Source organism: Brachyistius frenatus, unplaced genomic scaffold, assembly GCF_029030835.1.
Source record: "Brachyistius frenatus isolate BFR_SWC_R1_liver_20210118 unplaced genomic scaffold, ASM2903083v1 Contig_338, whole genome shotgun sequence".
NCBI classification, from domain to species: Eukaryota; Metazoa; Chordata; class Actinopteri; family Embiotocidae; genus Brachyistius; species Brachyistius frenatus.
The window spans coordinates 149,896-171,251 of NW_027210937.1; the positions used below are offsets into that span (position 1 = coordinate 149,896).

Below are 21,356 nucleotides of genomic sequence, written 5' to 3' on the forward strand. Positions count from 1 at the left end.
CTAATAGAACCACATCATCCTGACAGATCTTATAGAACCACATCATCCTGACAGATCTAATAGAACCACATCATCCAGACAGATCTTATAGAACCACATCATCCTGACAGAGATCTTATTGAACCACATCATCCTGACAGATCTAATAGAACCACATCATCCTGACAGATCTTATAGAACCACATCATCCTGACAGATCTTATAGAACCACATCATCCTGACAGAGATCTTATTGAACCACATCATCCTGACAGATCTAATAGAACCAAATCATCCTGACAGATCTTATAGAACCAAATCATCCTGACAGATCTCAGCCTGCTTGTGGTTCCCAGAGTTTCCATCAGCAGTATGTAAATCAGAGTTTCAGTTTTCAGGCTCCCAGGTTTTGTTCAGGAGCAGAAACTCTCTCTAGTTTTAGGGTTCGACTCAAAACTTTCCTTTTTGGTAAAGTTTCTAGTTGAGCTGCTCAGGTGAACCTGAACCATCCTGCAGTTCTGCTATTATAAACCGAGGCTGCTGGGGGACTTCCCATGATGCAGTGGGGTTCTTTCCTCTCACTCTTTCACTCTCTATAACTCATATCTCACCATCACATCTCATTAGCTTCATCTTCTTCTCTCCCATAGTTTCTTCTTATTATCTGTTGTCTCCATTCAGTTCCTTCACTCGTGTAGTTTCTGTTCTTTCTTTTCCAGATGTCCCGTCATGGAGCTGCATGTCTCTGCTCTGTGATTGTCGTCTCCACCAACAGTTCTTCTCTTCTATCTCTATGCTGTCCTTTTCTCTCTCTGCTCTCCTCTCACCCCAACTGGTTCGGGCAGATGCTCCGCCCACCTCTGATCCTGGTTCTGTTAACAGATGCTCCGCCCCCCTCTGATCCTTAGGCCCCTATGCCCTTACATCCGAAGAGCAATAAAAAAACATAATGGGGAACCCTTATGTCCAAAAAGCATGAAAAACACATTATAGTATGATTTTTTTTTTCACCCGGCCGGACCGAACCCAGAGAGGCGACAGTGCTAACCACTACACCACTGCAGCAACATACTACTGTAGTATGTCATCCAAAATGTCAAACTTCTCATTTGTAAATCCACATTGTGAGCCAAAGTCCTTCTGCAAGTCCTTTAATGTTGGAATTACTGTTACAAACATTCTGGCTGTGGTACAGAAATGTAGCTCAGCAGCAAGAACATCGCAAAAAAGAAAAGAAAAGAAAAGCTAGCAAATAAATAAGCACTGCGGCTGCCTGCAGAAACGGCATTTTATCTGTTTTTTTAAGGTTCAGACACATTGAGTCGATGTTTCAGTTACATTCAAAATGAGTGCATTATAAATACTTTCTGCCGGCCCTACCTGCCACCAGGTTCAAGTGCTAGTCTCCTTGATTAGTTTAGCCACCTTTAGCCAGCCTGTAATCCCTGACACAGCAGTGAGGGAACATGTCACACACATCTTGTGCTCTGTCTGTATATATAATGTACATGAAGGTCATTTCACACAATCAGTTTCCTACATTCCTCTCACCTTAAAAGAACCTTTCTACTGACTGAGGTTCGCCTTCAGGTCGACCCAAACACACAAAACAACCGAGAGAAGTATATATCTTTACATAGTTTCTATATAGTTTGCTTATATGTGTATTTTTACAGTATATCCAGCTGTCGTTTGAATATGGAGTACATTGGTTGTAATTACACACCACACACACACGAGAAGAAAGAACAGTACATCGTAATAACACGACTCCGGAGAAGATCGTGTTAAAAGTCCAGTTGCTTCTGTTCCTCTTCAGTTCAGTTGGAACATCATAAAACGTCCAGTCGTAGTTGTAGTAAGGCCAAGATGAGCTTCTTAGATGAGGACAGACATAAGGAATAAACAGGGGGTCGAAGGTGGTGGTGGGGGGTGGGGTGGGGGTGCAGGGGGTGACATGGGGCCATTTAGGTTAAAAATAGGGTGTAAAAAGATGAGCATGAGTCCTGTTCACGACATCCAACAGGAAAAGAAAGGCTTGTTTAAGCTGAGCTGATGAAGCAGGTACATTCCCAGAGAAACAGCATGAGAAGGAGGGACTTCAGATACATGACAGAAAAGAGGCTTCGAAACATTCACAAAATAATAGAAAATGTTGGTCCATTGAGGTGTTTATCGGCTGAAACATGAGTGTAGTCATGACAACAACACATCCCTGCTGACTGGACTGACCATCATCCTGCAGAGAGCAGGTGTTCCAGCTGTGCTCTGGTTTAGTTTTACTGTGGAGGACGTAAAGATGTCGTCACCTCAAGTTCAACAAGTTGAGACGAAGATTCTGATCCTTCAATGGAAATGAAGTGAAATTTCACTTGCAAATAAAGAAGTTGACAAACAAATCACTTGAGAATAACTGATTTATATCTGACAAGCTCTGTCAGTTCAGCCAATCAGATCGCCCGTTTCCATGATGCTGAGCAGCGAGCAGCAGTATTTAAAAACCATTTCCACATGTACTGCACTGTGGTTAGAGTACACGTAGAGTAATCACAAGTAGCGTCAGACGGGACCCCGTCAGCACAACTTCTCCACCTCCTGCTACACGACAAGGAGGAGAAGCTCCTCCACCTCCTGCTACACGACGAGGAGGAGAAGCTCCTCCAGTAAAACTACACAGTTTAAAACGGGACTTCAAACTGTGCAAAAGTTGTCGGCAGTCTTTAGTCTCAAGAGGACGAAGATGGTTTGAACCCACAGAGTCCTGAGGTCACATCATGGAGTCGGTCAGGAGGACCGAGGACACAGAGGACAACTCACTCAGCAGAGACACACTTCACCTGTTCCAAGGGGACAAAAACTAGTCCTGCCAGTATTTCTATAATTTAGTGCCTGAAAACTTTTGCCCAGTGGTGCACATTAAAGCATGTCCTCCTCACATCCTCTCCACCAACAGCACCAACCTGCTGACTCTGATGCTGCTTCCTTGTCTCATGTGATTGCAGCATTTTTCTGTTCAAAACAATTTCACATGAAAACTGTAGGAAATGAAGAATATCCACAGCATTTAGAGTCACTTCCAGCTTCAGGTTTAAGCTCGGGACCTTTTCTCCACCGGCCTGCTGACCATTTCCACAGCACAACCTCCAGATTTACACTTTAGCTTTTAGATTTCCCCACAGTCCAAAAGTCATCTCGTAGAAACTGGATTATTTAACCAAGTTTCAGGTTAAAAGTCGATTTTGTTGAAGATGAAAAATATCAAAACATGCCTTTTAAAAATGGTCAGCAGTCGAGTAAAGAATGTGTCTTTTATAATAAATTGGATCAAACATATAGTAACTCTAGAATAACGTTTAAGGGTACAGCCACATTGTTATCTTATATCTTAATATATTTTATATCTTATTATAAGCACCATACAAATTTGACAAACAAGCTACCATATAGTGTTATTTTAGTGTATAAATACACAATATTATGAAATCACCCCAAAACATTCAAATAAGAACAAGAATCATGTTTCAAGTGTGTGAACGAAATGAAAACTAAAATCATTGCACTTGTGATACGAGTTGAACCAGGTAATATTGCTGGAACAAAAAAAAAGGATGTTGGAGCTGTTTAATATCTGCAGTGTTTTCATCCTCCATATTAATCCTGATCAAATATGTCCCTCCTTCCCACTATCTTTTATGACTGAATTATTAACATTAATAATACAAACATTCACAGATTTGGTTCTTTCATGGTGCTACATGTTGGTGGATGGAGGAGGTATTTGGTGTCTGTCTGTCTGTCTGTCTGTCTGTCTGTCTGTCTGTCTGTCTGATGGTTCCTGTGAATGGAGTCTGGAGCCTGAATGTGAAACACCATCGACTCCGAGTGAAGCTGCTCGTCTGTGAAACTCAACACGGCCTCCATGTTTACCTGCTTTGATAAATTCACGATTATCCTTCACATGAATTCATCAGACGACAACAGCTGCTCATACTTCCAGATTTACAGATGTTTTCCCAGATTCAAAGGTTCATTTAATAAATCTGCAAGTCAGAACTGAGTTTACAGCAACAGTGACACCAATAACTGAAGGGATTATTAATGTGTATCATAACTGAAGGGATTATTAATGTGTATCATAACTGAAGGGATTATTAATGTGTATCATAAATACGGAAGTAGTTGTGTTATGAAGAGCAGCAGCGAGGTGATCACGTCTCCAGACATCACGTGAGAAGTTACATGCGTGTGCGTGTTTGCTACGAGCAGAGTTTGGTGTGGGAAGTGCACAGCCTCCTGAAACCCTGAATTAAGGACACACTTCAGGACAGTCCACCATGCCGGGATCTCAAACTCCTCCAGTCCTCCAACCAGGACAAAATATTTCATCAATCTGAGCTGATTTTCTACAGAAAACCTGGAGTTGTGGTTGTGGTTGTGGTTGTGTGTGACACTTCAGGCAGAGTTATCTTTCTAAATTTAAGGGCAACTGATACACTGGTTGGTCTGATGTTATGACGTGAGTGGTGCTACTGCTGGTGCCGTACAGACAACAGAGATCCAGCACCCGGACCGGAAACACAGCGGCTACAATAAAGATGGACGACTGTGCAAACGTGAGCTGCAGCATCGACTCAGCAACACGGCAAAATGTGTGGAAAGTGACGAGTGGGTCATTATGTGTTCATCACCAAGACCTCAGAGAAAACAGGCTCTGTCACATAAAATGCAGCTACAACACCAGATAAAAAACGATTTCTAATAGAAGTGATTTGGTGGGAAATGTGACAGGACGAAGGCGGGGTGGGTGGGTGGGATGGATGGATGGATGGGTGGGTGGGTGGATGGATGGATGGATGGATGGATGGATGGATGGATGGGTGGGTGGGTGGATGGATGGATGGATGGATGGATGGATGGATGGATGGATGGATGGATGGATGATGGATGGATGATGGATGGATGGATGGGATGGATGGATGGATGGATGGGTGGGTGGGTGGGATGGATGGATGGGTGGGTGGGTGGGTGGATGGATGGATGGATGGATGGATGGGTGGGTGGGTGGATGGATGGATGGATGGATGGATGGATGGATGGATGGATGGATGGATGGATGGATGATGGATGGATGGATGGGATGGATGGATGGATGGATGGGTGGATGGGTGGGATGGATGGGATGGATGGGTGGATGGGATGGATGGGTGGGTGGGTGGGGAGATAGCAGCGTGGCAGAAAGCGGATCAGAGCTGGACCTGCAGGCTGCAGCTCATCAGAACGAGCTCTTAACGAACTGTCGTAATCACCAGAGATGAACTGTGAAGACATTCAGTTCAGGTGACTCCAAACTTTTTACTTTCAAACCAGAGAACCACGTCAGAACCACTGAAAGCCCGCCGGCTGTAAACGTCCTCCAGTTCACTGCAGTAGAGAAAGAGTCTTTCCGTGAAGACAGATGCAGAATTAAGGTCTGGTTCTGAGGAGCAGAACGATGGTACCAACAACTCACTACAATCCACCAGCTGCTCAGAGAAGCACCGGGCCGGGCCAGGCCGGGCCAGGCTCGTTAGATGTAAACAGGCTGCTCCTGGGCCGTCAACAGGCGGTACATGGCTGCAGGCATCGTTTTCATGTGAATCTGAGACACACAAACACAATTATTAAAGGGAATATGTGACTCTGCAGCTGCAGTAACATCATCTTTCATCATCATCACATATGAAGGACAAGAGACACAAACATGACGTCCTCTGTTCATCTCTATCGTCACCAAATCTAATGAGGGTTGTTCATATGAAATCAAATCATACAAAAATATAGATTGTATTTTATGGATAAATGTGATATAACTGCATGCTGGCACCAGCTTTAAATGCTGGATAGAAAAATTCATGCTATAAAAATATATATATATATATATATATATATATATATATATATATATATATATATATATATATATATATATATCCTTCACGCAGTCAGAGTGACGTCTCACCTCTCCAACAGCGTTGGACAGGATGTGGACGATCTTCTCGTGGGGCGTGGCCACCACGCTCTGGCCGTTGATCTCGATGATGCGGTGACCCACTCTGACCCCGCCCCTTTCAGCGATGCCGCCGCGCATAAGGCTACAGATCTGTTAAAGAGATGCATCAGTTATTCAAAGTGACAAATCAGATTTGTTTTTCTATGAATTTAATATAATTATAAATGCAATTTAACAAAGAGCAGAATAAGAGTTCTACCCACAATGCCGTTCTGGACACTGAAGCCCAGCTGGTAGCGGAGGTCCGGCCGTCTGATGAGGACGGTGGTCACCGGGGGACATCTCACGATGTTCAGCTTGATCCGAGACTGGTTCTTCAGACCCTACATGAAAGAAAGCAGGAGATCCAGAGCTGCAGTCAGAAACCTCCACTGAGTCATGGATGAGAGGGGCGGAGCTACAGGACTGAAGGATACTTGCTAAAATAAATTTAAGCCATAATAACCGACACTACTCAAAGCTTAGTAGACATATCAGCAGTATTTAAGCATCATAACGTCCAAACTGAGCACAGAAATCCATTCATGACTGATAGTAACGAAGCTTGGAAGCAGCAGAACAGAGTTAACTAACTGGGTCGCCACCAGGGGGCAGAGTGAACCAATAATAGACAACATGGATCAAAACATGCCAGAAAGAAAGAACTGTGAAACATGGGATGTATTCAAGAAGCAACAAACAACAATAAATCCACATTAAACGTAGATTATCAATAACGGACACTGTAAATAATTTGAGGTTTTGACATCAGTGCTGAAGTTCATCCAGTCTGATTAAATCGACACTTGAACCTGCAGCCAGTAAACTCTGAAACATTCAGTTAAATATTCAGATTATTTCACACCCTGAAAGTAAAGTGAGGACGCTTTTAAAAAATGTCCTGAATAGTTACAATTAATTCTTTAACGTCATAAACAGTACAAAATCCAAATAAAATGTTTTGCCTTTAAATCCAGTTCCCCTCAGAACGATCAGCTGGACTTTCAGACGTCAACATTTGTTCTGATTTTAGATTTTATTTATGTTTTTAGTTTGTTTTTATATGAAGTGTTTTGATATTTCATAAACGAGCTCTTTGTCTAAAGTTGAATTGTGTTTTGTTAAGGAGGTGAAACGTTCGTTCGTCCTTTATAATCGTATCTGTCATTCAAACTCCTGTCTGGGTTATGGACAGCTCAGTGGTTGGGACGGAGTTCTGGTTCTGGTTCTGGTCGGGTGGACCATTCGTTGCCTGCTCTCTTCAACATTTCCTGTCTGCCTCTCACTGTCCCTTTCAAAATAAAAGGTCTTCAGGACCGGTACCTTGATGATGCTCTGGCAGGTGGACAGCGGCAGTCCCACCAGACTGGTCCCGTTGATGGACATGATCTGGTCTCCGATGTTCAGCCTGCCGGACCTCTCCGCCGGCCCAGCATGCATCATGTTGGCGATTATGACGGTGGGCAGGATGGAGCCCCACCCACTCTCCACAATGACCACGCCCAGAATCTCCCCCTTACCTTTGTCAATGAACACCTGAGGTTACCGCGGGCAACCGAGAGGGAAAGAACACAAAACACACGTTCAGTTAATATCCACTTTGTTGAACGCTGCATGTTCCACATAAATATGATAAAGATTCAAAAATACAGATTCAACAGGTCAGCAGACAGACATCTTTGTTTGAATAATAAAACTAATTTTATATGCATTTTTAAAAAGGCGGATTTATTATAAATAAATATAATTTTCTCCATTTTCTCATCTCGTAATTGATATTGTATGATGGACTTTTTATTGTGATATTACTGCAGCGTGGCTTTGTTCGTTCTCTTATTTACGAATATGTTTTTTAATGAAAGACGATGTGTGTTTCTTGTTCCGGTGCTTCGAGGTGTGACGGCTCAGCGGCCGATGTTATTTATTAGTAGGAGTATTTATTATCATGACTGCACAACGAGATCTCAGAGAAACGCTCCGACATGTTTGGTATTAACTTGATCAGATTAGATTTGACGAAGCAGGACGACGTGATTTGAAAGCCACTCACATCTTTGCAGTTCTCCGACTTGGAGAAGTGGACGAGGTCGTCGTTGTACATGTCCTGAGTGTTGAGCAGGTCGCTGTACTCCTTCTGGCTCAGGTCCTCCGGGTTGATGCCGTTGGCCCGTAAGAACTCCTGGTAGGCCACGCTGAAGGCCTGTCCGATGGACTGGGCGATCAGCTGGGCCTGGAGACACGGCACACGCAGAACCTCTGAAATACTCCGTCATCTTCTACATGATCGGAATCGGCACGTTTCATTCGACTGAGAGATTTCATGTTGATTCCTCTGAATCTGCTGCTGGACTCACATCCTCCGACTCAAACACGTGGCAGATCATCTTGTACTGCCGCTTGCTGTCCTGACCCGGATCCGAGGCCTCCACGTTCTCCTGGGAGTCCGGTCGGGGCATCCGGCGCCGGGCCATCAGAACCACAATGTTGCCGATGTCAGCGATGTAGGAGATGGTCCGCAGAGGGTGGTCCATCATGGTGTCCTGGAGAACCACAACCGTCCTCATTAAACAGTTTAAAGGTGTTTGTTGTTGTTTGTGTGTTTATTCAGTTCTAATCTCCCGACATCACTGATTTAAATAAAGCTTTAATAAATCCACCTTCACCTGCAGACGCCGTTTCAAACACGTGTGGGTCAAAATCAAACCACTGCATTAAAGGATCATTTGATCAAGTCTGAAACCCCAACATGAGCTGCCAACAACAATAACACTGTTGTCTGTGTTTCTTGTTTGTTTAAATATATATATATATATATATATATATATATATATATATATATATACATATGTGTATATATATATATATATTTATATGTGCATTTTTATATTTAATATTTGTTGCTGTTATTTTATTGTTTTTTATTATTCTATTATTATCTACTGCTTTCCTGTATGCTGCTGGAGCAAAAAAATGTCCCCTTGGGGATGAATAAAGTAAATACTACCTACCTAACAGAACCTGATGCTGCCTCTGGTCCCACCAGAACCAGAACCTAAACCAGAACCAGAACCAGAACCTGAACCTGAACCAGAAACAGAAACAGAACCAGGACCTGATGCTGCCCCTGGTCCCACCAGAACCTGAACTTGAACCAGAACCAGAACCAGAACCTACACCAGAACCTGAACTCGAACCAGGACCAGAACCTTAACCAGAAACAGAACCAGGACCTGATGCTGCCTCTGGTCCCACCAGAACCAGAACCTAAACCAGAACCAGAACCTGAACCTGAACCAGAACCAGAACCAGAACCAGAAACAGAACCAGGACCTGATGCTGCCCCTGGTCCCACCAGAACCTGAACTTGAACCAGAACCAGAACCAGAACCTACACCAGAACCTGAACTCGAACCAGGACCAGAACCTGAACCAGAAACAGAACCAGGACCTGATGCTGCCTCTGGTCCCACCAGAACCTGAACCTGAACTTGAACCAGAACCTACACCAGAACCTACACCAGAACCTGAACCAGAACCAGAACCAGGACCAGAACCTGAACCTGAACCAGAACCAGAACCAGAACTTGAACCTGAACCAGAAACAGGGCCTGATGCTGCCTCTGGTCCCACGGGAACCAGAACCAGAACCAGAACCAGCTGTGATGTTCAGGATGTTTTGACGGGTCGCTGGATTAAGTCTGAATGTTTACCTGCGAGTCGGCGTTGAGAACTTTGATTCTCTGGGTGGAGATGAAGAGATCCACCTCCGTCATGGGCTGAGGTTCTCCATCAGGGGCCTATACACACACACACACGCACACACACACACACACACACACACACACACACACACACACACACACACACACACACACACACACACACACACATGTTAAACAGTCATACAAGATGAAGCAACATTTAACATGTACTTTAACACCTTGTGAAACATGTATGTTGTCTGATGAACACGTGTGTATTTAAAATGATCTGTTCCTGTTTGAAGTGCATCTGATCCAGTTTCTACATGTTACACGTCTGCAGCATGTTTGGAACATGTTCAGCGGGGACGTGAACACATGTTGTGTCTTTGTTGAAGATGTGAAATGATTGAAGAGCTTCAACCCAATCAGAGAAGATGTTCTTGAAGACAGTCAGCAGCTTTACTGGGAATCAAACGACTTCATGGTTGGTTTGAAACGTAGAAATAGTGCTGACGCTAACTGCTGTATGTCATCATAGTGAGGATCATGATCACGTGACCAGGTGATCACGTGACCAGGTGATCAGGTGAACACATGATCAGGTGAACACATGATCAGGTGAACACATGATCACATGACAGGAAGCTGTCCAGTTTAACAACATGTTTATATTACAAATTATGGCGGGAGCAGAACATCTGCTATGGAATGAAAAAGATGGCTGGAGACCCGGAGGAGGGAATAAAGGACGGACGGACAGACAGAGACACAAAGAGACAAACAGACAGAAACACAATGAGGCAGACAGACAGATGGAGGACACATTTGTCAGTACTGCACCTTCTTCCTGTTCTGGGCTAATTTCTGGGCCGTCTGTCCAACATGGAACAAAGCAGACAGGAGAGTCATGTTAGAGGTGGGGGGGGGGGTACACCTGGATGATGTCATATAATAACCTGCATGTGGGCTGTGATGATGTCACACTGAGGTCTTCATGTGTGATGTTTACAGGAAGAAGTGTAATGTGACAGTTTGAAAAAACCGCTGAGTCTGACGGTTCAGGTTATGAATTACAAACCGGAGTGTCCAGACATTTACAGACGTGAAATACATTTCTACCTGACGGAGAATTAAAATACATTTCTACCAGACGGAGAATTAAAATACATTTCTACCAGACGGAGAATTAAAATACATTTCTACCAGACGGAGAATTAAAATACATTTCGGAGAATTAAAATACATTTCTACCTGACGGAGAATTAAAATACATTTCTACCTGACGGAGAATTAAAATACATTTCTACCTGACGGAGAATTAAAATACATTTCTACCAGACGGAGAATTAAAATACATTTCTACCAGACGGAGAATTAAAATACATTTCTACCAGACGGAGAATTAAAATACATTTCTACCTGACGGAGAATTAAAATACATTTCTACCTGACGGAGAATTAAAATACATTTCTACCAGACAGAGAATTAAAATACATTTCTACCTGACGGAGAATTAAAATACATTTCTACCTGACGGAGAATTAAAATACATTTCTACCAGACGGAGAATTAAAATACATTTCTACCTGACGGAGAATTAAAATACATTTCTACCAGATGGAGAATTAAAATACATTTCTACCAGACGGAGAATTAAAATACATTTCTACCTGACGGAGAATTAAAATACATTTCTACCAGACGGAGAATTAAAATACATTTCTACCAGACAGAGAATTAAAATACATTTCTACCTGACGGAGAATTAAAATACATTTCTACCAGACGGAGAATTAAAATACATTTCTACCAGACGGAGAATTAAAATACATTTCTACCTGACGGAGAATTAAAATACATTTCTACCTGACGGAGAATTAAAATACATTTCTACCAGACGGAGAATTAAAATACATTTCTACCTGACGGAGAATTAAAATACATACTTTCATCTGGTTTCTATACGTGTTCACGTGTTTATGTACTTGTGTATTTTTGAGATGTATTTGTACACATGTGGAGAAGTCAGGTTGGAACAGAACAAGACTCAATCAGTTGTGATGGAAAATGAGAAAGAAATGTGAAATTATGCTCTTAAAAATGAAGAAGATGGAAGATGTGAATTTGTGTCTCTGAAGTAGGTAGGTAGGTATATACTTTATTAATCCCCGAGGGGAAATTTTTTAACGTAGTAGCGTGAACATGAAGCGTCCTTCGGTGTTCACCTTGATGCGGCCCACGGCCTCCTGCGCCTGCATCATGCGGATGTTCTTGGACGGCGTTTTGTCCGACAGCAGCTGGGTGGAGCCCAGGTAGTTGGCTGCAAAGATGATCCCATCGATCAGGTCCTCCGGGTCACACGGTCCCGGTACTGGAGCGGGGAGACGGGTTCGGGTCACCACATGACACAAGGCTCCTCCCACCATGGGATCAATATAGTCATCAATATTTATATTAACAATGAATTATAGCCATGAGCTGTTTAACTGTAACACAATGTACATGGAAAACATCTGACGAGATATTTCACACTGTGAGTTACGACTTCAGCTGCTCTTAAACAGAATAACTTCACCAAACATGATCTGAAACCACAAACACACTAATAAAAGGATGCAATCCACAAACTGGAGACAATAAATCATAGGTTGGGGAAATAAACAATAGAAATAGTATACATACGTACGTTTTATAAATGATATTTTGAAGTGTCCTGCATTTAATTTTTGTTTCTTCTTTTTAATATTTTGTTCAGCGGACACAAACATGTCACTGACTTATGACATATGAAGCTGAATTTATACCTGAGCTCTGCCAGCCAGCAGCGAACCATCCCATAATTTAACTGACAATTGACTACTACTCCGCTGTCACAAGGACAGATACAGGAGATCATTCCAGATACAGGAGATCATTCCAGATACAGGAGATCATTCCTGATACAGGAGATCATTCCTGATACAGGAGATGATTCCTGATACAGGAGATCATTCCTGATACAGGAGATCATTCCTGATACAGGAGATCATTCCAGATACAGGAGATCATTCCAGATACAGGAGATCATTCCAGATACAGGAGATCATTCCAGATACATGAGATCATTCCTGATACAGGAGATCATTCCTGATACAGGAGATCATTCCTGATACAGGAGATGATTCCTGATACAGGAGATCATTCCTGATACAGGAGATCATTCCTGATACAGGAGATCATTCCAGATACAGGAGATCATTCCTGATACAGGAGATCATTCCAGATACAGGAGATCATTCCAGATACAGGAGATCATTCCAGATACAGGAGATCATTCCAGATACAGGAGATCATTCCAGATACAGGAGATCATTCCAGATACATGAGATCATTCCTGATACAGGAGATCATTCCTGATACAGGAGATCATTCCTGATACAGGAGATGATTCCTGATACAGGAGATCATTCCTGATACAGGAGATCATTCCAGATACAGGAGATCATTCCAGATACAGGAGATCATTCCAGATACAGGAGATCATTCCAGATACAGGAGATCATTCCAGATACAGGAGATCATTCCTGATACAGGAGATCATTCCAGATACAGTAGATCATTCCTGATACAGGAGATCATTCCAGATACAGGAGATCATTCCAGATACAGTAGATCATTCCTGATACAGGAGATCATTCCTGATACAGGAGATCATTCCAGATACAGTAGATCATTCCTGATACAGGAGATCATTCCTGCCCACTGCCATAAGACTTTACAATAACTCACCTCTGGCAAAATCCATCACAGTACAATAACACTGTTGACTGTGTTTCTTGGTTGCTTGTATATTATATGTATATTTTATATATATAGATATATACTGTACTGTATGTATATATATATATATATATATATATATATATATATATATATATATATATATATATATATATATATATATATGTTGACTGTGTTTATTGGTTTGTTGTATATAATATATATAGATATTTAATGTACTGTATATATACTGTATGTACTGTGCATTTTATATTTTATATTATATTTTATTGCTTTTCTATTATATTATTCAATTCTATCATTATTTTATTCTATTGTTTCTATTATTGCTCCTGTATGTGTGCTGCTGTGGCGAAAAAATTTCCCCTCGGGGATGAATAAAGTATATACCTACCTACCTACCTACCTACCTACAAGCTGTAAAACACTTTACCCTCATGTCTAAAGAACAATTTAATTATATTCATCTACTGAAATAATGTTCCTGTAAATTTCGTGTTAACTAAGTTATAATGCTTTAAAATCTGAATTAAAAAGGATTTATATAAAATGTTCCTTGAATTTAAAATGTTAACAGAACTTAAATATTTTAACTGCATCATTTTCAGCATGTTTTTGAGGATGTTGTTGAGACCTGAGCTCAGACAAACAATATGGAAGAGCCTGAACGTGTAGTACCACTGAGGACCACCAGGGGCTCCAACAGACTCCATCTGTAGTACCACTGAGGACCACGAGGGTACCACGGAGCTCTTTGATTGACAGGCCTGGGGTGCAGTCACTGGTTACCAGTAGCCGCCCGCATCCGTTTCCAAACATTGGTACTTTCATACCAGGTCCATTCTACATCCAGGACATGGTAGCCTGTTCACTCCTCCTTCTCCTCCTCCTCCTCTACATCCAGGATATGGTAGCCTGTTCACTCCTCCTTCTCCTCCTCCTCCTCCTCCTCCTCTACATCCAGGACATGGTAGCCTGTTCACTCCTCCTTCTCCTCCTCCTCCTCCTCTACATCCAGGACATGGTAGCCTGTTCACTCCTCCTCCTCCTCCTCCTCCTCCTCTACATCCAGGACATGGTAGCCTGTTCACTCCTCCTTCTCCTCCTCCTCCTCCTTCTCCTCCTCCTCCTCCTCTACATCCAGGACATGGTCCAACCTTACATCCCAACCTGTTCACTCCTCCTCCTTCTCCTTCTTCCTCCTCCTCTACATCCAGGACATGGTCCAACCTTACATCCCAACCTGTTCACTCCTCCTCCTCCTCCTCCTCCTCTACACCCAGGACATGGTCCAACCTTACACCCCAACCTATTCACTCCTCCTCCTCCTCCTCCTCTACATCCAGGACATGGTCCAACCTTACATCCCAACCTGTTCACTCCTCCTCCTCCTCCTCCTCCTCTACATCCAGGACATGGTCCAACCTTACATCCCAACCTGTTCACTCCTCCTCCTCCTCCTCCTCCTCCTCCTCCTCCTCCTCTACATTCAGGACATGGTCCAACCTTACATCCCAACCTATTCACTCCTCCTCCTCCTCCTCCTCTACATCCAGGACATGGTCCAACCTTACATCCCAACCTGTTCACTCCCCCTCCTCCTCCTCCTCCTCCTCTACATCCAGGACATGGTCCAACCTTACACCCCAGCCCGCTCACTCTGCTCCTCCTCCTCTGTCCTGGCTCCTAAATGGTAGAATGAGCTCCCCAACGACATCAGAACAGCAGAAAGTCTGAACATGTTCCACCACAAACTAAAAACACACCTCCTCCTCCTCCTCCTCCTCCTCCTCCTTTACCTTGAATAGTAGAACTTCAGTATCTTAATATGGAACTTACTGATAGAACTTTGTAGTTTGGCTCCTTGTTGTTCTGAATTTGTACCCTGATGGTTGAAATTAACTTATTGTAAGTCGCTTTGGATAAAAGCATCAGATAAATGAAATGTATTATTCTGCTGAGTTAACGAGTAGGCCCTTGTTATGAAATCAAAATTTAAATCCCCCCTTGCAATGTTTTACTAATTTTAATAATGGACTTCTGTAAGTGAAGAAGTGTAAAATGAATCTCACCTTCTACGTATGTGGGGAAGGACGCGAGGCTCCTCCTGGACTGAGAACAGAAGAGATGAGACGGTTCATATTTATTTTAAACTTGATGCAGAAGTGAAAATGAGACGGTGATCAGAGAATATGAGAAACGTGGATGTCACCTCTTTACTGGAGGGGGACGACTCGAAGCTGTCGTCCTGCAGCAGATGTCTGCTGGAGGACTCTGCTCCTGGAGGAGACGGTGATCCGGAGCCGGGAGACTGCAGAGACACAACCAGGACACGACTTTAACCGTCAACTAAGAACCGGTTCAACTCACGCAGCACACGGACGGGACTTCACAGCTCCAACCGGCTGGTTTCGTTGCATTTCTGACTTTTCTTCATTCGTCTGAACAAGTTTGAATGGAAGACACCGATTTCCACATGATACCTGATATAGAAACAGTCAGCGTTACGTTGGTGGAGGCTGCTGGTACGTTGGAGGTGTCCTGGTGAGGTGGTCTGGGCCTCGCCCACCTCAGAGCTAATCACTGCCCACAGAAATGCTATAAAGTAAGAACGGGTCATTATTTTAGAAGACTCATTAAAGAAATTAAAAATAATAGTTTTTGCGCCTATTGTCTTATTCCTTATTCCCTTATTATTCCTTATTCCCGTGTATTGGACCGTCCCCGGTTGTCATACACAACCGCTGCCAGATGCTGTGTGGTGTAAAATTCTCGGTCAGTGATCAGTTTAAAGGTGTGATCAAACTTTAAAGATTCAAAATAGGATCAAAGTATGAAATGCACTCATAAGGAAGACATAAAGCATTTATTCTTTCATCTTAGGTCTCACGAGTCCTGAACAAAAAGGTCTCTGATCTCATGTCTGCATTATGTCTCTAAATCCTGGAAAATAATGTGAGATTAGAAAAATGCACATTTAGATTTTATTATCCATATTCAGCAACATTTTGTGTCTAAAAATAACTGCAGGTCAAAGATGCATACGGCCCTGTGAAAAGGTCCATGTAAATCACGGAGAAGTTCTGGATAAAAAAGGGGAGTTTTTGGAGGCGGTTTCCATGGAAACCAACTGTCAGATTTGCTGCATCTCTCTCATGCAGTAAATTTGACATTTCATTGAACTCCACCAGCCTGCAAGTATTTTCTCATTTGTGTTTAACTTCGTCACCTGTTGATTAAAGGTTGTTGAACTGACTGACCCTGCGGCAGGTCGGGTTGGTCGACACCACAGGGGGCAGCACCCCTGAAAGCTGTTCCAAAACGGACAGTCAACAACATCAGAGAAGAAGAACATGTTGCTGTGAAAGGAGCTGCCACAGTACAAACTGTCCAAACATGCAGGGACGACTCAACCGTCAAACTCCTTCAAAATGAAATGAAAGAGAGGAACAGCGTTAGAAAATAAGTCGACTACAACGATGAGCAGTGATTTAACAGCGAAGCAGCGAGCAGACGGTGAATCAACGGATCAACAATCAACGGCCAGTTGGATGTTAGATGTGAAAAGAAAGAAGCTCATCGATGAGGCTCAACATGCTTCTCATCAGCTGATACAAGTCAGGAGTTTAAGAAATAATCTGTAATAAAGAACAAATAATGAAGACAAACTCTAGCAGTCCATCCAAACGCCACCAGCTTCATTAACAGAGTCCTCATCTCTCTGATGATGGACAACAGAAACCTGATTCTGTCCTCACACCGACTTCAATAAAAAAACTCTGGACTGGATGATAGTCAGACGCTGCTTGAGTTGGGTTTTAATTAATCATGGTGGTAATTAAACCATATCATAAGGTATTTAATTACAGTACTGGTAGTCTGTTGATGACACCTTTTTCTGCCCTACATGACAGCACATTATCAGATCTGAATGTGTCACTAAAAACTAGCAGACTGTTCATGTCACAGGTCAAACATGTTAGAAGTTGATCAACTGAACAAAGTTTCTGTTTCCCCCATAAATAGAACAGCACACACAAAAGATGAACTTGTTCCAGCAATGTTTGTTTTCCTCCTTTTGCAATGCAATAAATGTAAACCTGTGTTAGTTTGATACAAACACCTGAATGTATCCAGGTGTGCAAAGACCTCATCTCTCCTGTCCAATCAGGTTCCAGCAACATAAACCTTCCCAGGAAGTGTTTGATCAAATTTACTTCCAAAATAAAAAGTTAGCAGCAGAATTACTTCTTAAAACATTGAGAGCTGGTGTTCTGGACTTCAACATGTTGTAGCCGACATGCATTGATTCATTCCTCCTGAATACCAGACAGCACATCTGAGAAGGACCCATCAAGCTGCCCGGTGACCCCATAACACCACATGACCCCCTTTTAAACCCCTTCTGGTTCCAACTGTTGCAATACACACATCCCAATGGGGAAACTCTCCAGACTCAAGATGGTCCCACCACTGACCCTCCAAGGAGCCACGTCGCCCTCTGGTGGTCAAATGTCACCAAAAAACTCACAAACTATAGTAAAAACAAAAGATGGACTTTGTGAGTTTTAATTCTATCCATTGCTGTAATGATATTATTCTGCTAACAGTATGATATTGATAGAAAGTGTTCTGTGTCACCTAACTATAACCTGATGTTAGAGATGTGGACATTGTCCACTCTGCCAGTTCTTCCCTCTCTCTCTCTCTCTCACTCTTGGACACTCGATCTCGCCCCCTTTTCTCTCTATCAAATTAATTAGGTAGAATGACATCATCGTTTGAAACGTGATCTATGTTCTGTGGATCTATTTCATCTTTAATTTGTTCATGGTGGAGTTAGGTTAGGTTAGGTAGTTACTTTATTAATCCCAGAGGGGACATTTTTTTGTGAAATAAGGGATTTCTTTTATATATAGTTCGAATCAAATCAAGCTAAAAGGGGCTCTCATGACCATTTATATCAATTTGAATGGATAATTTCTCCAATATTGGACTGGTGCCCCTTCTAACAATCAGAGCAAATTTAATCCCTCACCAATTAAATTGACATCATGCTACAATGTCAATGAGTATATTTACGCATGTTTTTGAGGTGCTTGCATTTACTTGAGTATTTTGATTATATATGCTCTTTTATTAGAAATAAAGAAATGTTATACTTTTTACTTTATTAACTTTGTATTTAACACTTTCACTTTCTCGTGACTTTTTAGATTAGAATTGCAAATCGTGCAAAACAAATTAGTTGAATTGTTAGTTTAAATAACCCCACTTGTGTAAAACCCTAACCCTAACCCAACCCACTCTTTAGAAGATTAAAGAGCTATAAGTTTAAGTAATATAGGAATAATACTGTATAATATTACACAACATGCTGAAATCTTCTATTCTGTCTATAAAAAGCTTTTATTTTCGATAGTTTGGGCGCTAATTTATGGAACGACAGTCAGCCTCCACCATGATGATGTTAATCAGCTGTGAAGAGGGAACTAATATTATAAATAAGTCAAAGCTCTCGTCCAACCTCTCCTCCACCCATCCTCACCTCGTCCTCCCCCGGCTGCTCAGCCTGTTCCTGCTCGCCCTGCTGCTCCTCCAGCTTCTCTACCTGGTACATCCAGAAGTTCTCCATCCTGACGCAGCTCAGCTCACACAGACGAGCTGAGCTGACGTGTCAGAGGCTTAAATACAACAGCAGCGTCACCTGACTGATCAGTTGTCACTCAGCGTTCATCGAGGGGCCGACAGCCTGTCAATCAGCTCGCTGGTCCACAGATTTCATCTGCAGTCGTCACATTCAATCGATGTGGACACATGAATCTAAAGTGAAGTTTAAAACTACATGTATGTTCTGATCTGTTCTGATGTAAACAGGTTAACCGGCCGTGTTACTGGATCCTCACTGAATTATTCAACCTGTCTCAGCCTTTCTGTTTCTGACCCGCTGAATAAATCATAAGAGGAGATGCGACAGCAAAGCAGAACAACATGCTTCTATTCAAATCCACAGATATGATCATGAATATGATCCATACAGCTCACAGACAGAGACAGCCCTAACCCTAACCCAACCCGAATCCCTAAATATTAACCCCTAACCCAAACCCTAAACCTAACTCCCTAATCCTAAACCCACACTCCCTAACCCTAAACCTAACCTTACCCTAACTCTAACCCTAACCCAACCCTAATCCCTAAATATTAACCCCTCTGATCTGTTCAGATGACTTCATTCAGTTAATAATTCAAACAGAAGCTCATTGTTGAGTTGACACACAACCCTCACACACAACCCTCACACACACACACGTTTGTGCTTTGTGGGGACACTAGCTGACAATATGTGAAGCTGTTGTCTCATTCCCGTCTGTACAGATGATTTTACAACAAAGCTGCTGTCATTAATTTCTTTATATTTAATTCTGTCAGCTGACTTTATATTAAAATAAACTTCACAGCTAAAAGTTAATCAGAACATCAGAACCTTAAACCAGGTCAGCCGCTGTAGTAATGATAGATGCATCTTGCCTTCACCACCTTTATTCTGCTTCATACTGCTACTCAGGTTCCACTGAATCTGAATGAGGTGCTTCATTTTATTATATTTCCTATCGACGTATTGCAGAAAGGTTTGATGAATATTGTGATGATACTGTTTACTGTGATATCTTCAGCTATGATCATAGGAGCCACAGAATGTGACACAGGTTCATCCTAATAAAGATACAAGGTGAAGAACTGTAGTTTTAATTAGTTAAAGTCCTTCTGTCACCTGCTCAGTATCACCAGAACCAGGACCGCCCTGTCTCAGAGTGATGATCAGAACCAGTCTGTGTATCTAATCCCTCCAGGATGGACCGTTGGAGCTCCTCATTATCAGGATCAAAACCCTAGAGCCGATCCAAAACCCTGCAGCCGATCCAAAACCCTAGAGCCGATCCAAAACCCTGCAGCCGATCCAAAACCCTAGAGCTGATCCAAAACCCTGCAGCTGATCCAAAACCCTAGAGCCGATCCAAAACCCTAGAGCCGATCCAAAACCCTAGAGCCGATGATGCACAGTCATTCCTTGACATGCTCGAGGCAGTGGCGGAGGCGCATGGCTGGCTGATGGAGGAGTGGGCGGTCCGGCTCTTGCCTCTCCTGGAGGGGGAGAAACAAACAGCAGCCTTGGAGCTTCCACCGGCAGCTAGAAACATCTACGCTGACGTGAAAAAGTCCATCCTGGACCGGCTAGGCCTGTCACCAGAGGAGCATCGACGGAGGTTCCGCGAGGCCAGGCTGGAGCCCGAGGACCGGCCCTTCACCCATGCCCAGCGGCTAAGGGACACCGCGGCCAGGTGGTTGCAGCCGGGGAGCTCGGTGGGGGAGCAGGCCTTGCTGGAGAAGGTGGTGGTGGAACAGTTTGTGGAGGGGCTGCCAGTCAACACGTCAGCGTGGGTACGTTGCCACCGGCCCGCGTCACTGGCGACCGCCATCAGTTTGGTGGAGAACTGCCTCACTGTCCACTCCAGCGGTCAGGAAGGCAGCGGGCGCCTGATAGCTCCAGCCTGGCCGGCTCCCGCTCCTCAGAGAAGGTCACAACTGCAGCTCCGGGCTCGGCCACTACCATCTTCACAGTCTGACCCTCTCCCTCCAGTTGTGTCTCCACAGGTCCCTGCAGCTGCTGGCACCCTTCCCAACTTACAGGGGACTCCTCAGATACCAGGACAGGAATGTTGGAGGTGTGGGTGGCCCGGGCACTGCCGGAAGGAGTGTCCACTCCTGGAAATAGGCCAGGTGATCTGGGTCACCGGCCCTCCAACACCCTCCCCCGGTCCAAGGGCGACATACTGCGTTCCAGTAAGGATCCAGGGGGGTG

General features: G+C 43.2%; 1 protein-coding gene across 4 annotated transcripts in view; it reads right to left on the bottom strand.

Annotated features, from left to right (window-relative positions):
- Positions 1-5,069: 5,069 nt before the first annotated feature.
- apba1a (amyloid beta (A4) precursor protein-binding, family A, member 1a) overlaps positions 5,070-21,356 on the bottom strand; it is a 119,896-nt gene continuing 103,609 nt past the window's right edge. For 3 of the 4 annotated variants that reach the window (XM_069723612.1, XM_069723609.1, XM_069723611.1), the window contains 11 exons: positions 15,705-15,803; positions 15,565-15,604; positions 11,938-12,083; positions 10,552-10,584; positions 9,718-9,804; positions 8,362-8,547; positions 8,058-8,237; positions 7,331-7,543; positions 6,232-6,351; positions 5,978-6,118; positions 5,071-5,617 (listed from right to left, as the gene is read on the bottom strand). In XM_069723612.1, coding sequence (XP_069579713.1) covers positions 5,546-5,617; positions 5,978-6,118; positions 6,232-6,351; positions 7,331-7,543; positions 8,058-8,237; positions 8,362-8,547; positions 9,718-9,804; positions 10,552-10,584; positions 11,938-12,083; positions 15,565-15,604; positions 15,705-15,803 — 1,317 coding nt within the window. In that variant the 3' untranslated portion in view covers positions 5,071-5,545. Of the gene's footprint in view, positions 5,618-5,977; positions 6,119-6,231; positions 6,352-7,330; positions 7,544-8,057; positions 8,238-8,361; positions 8,548-9,717; positions 9,805-10,551; positions 10,585-11,937; positions 12,084-15,564; positions 15,605-15,704; positions 15,804-21,356 lie in introns of all 4 variants that reach the window. The other variant, XM_069723613.1, reaches the window with a different exon arrangement.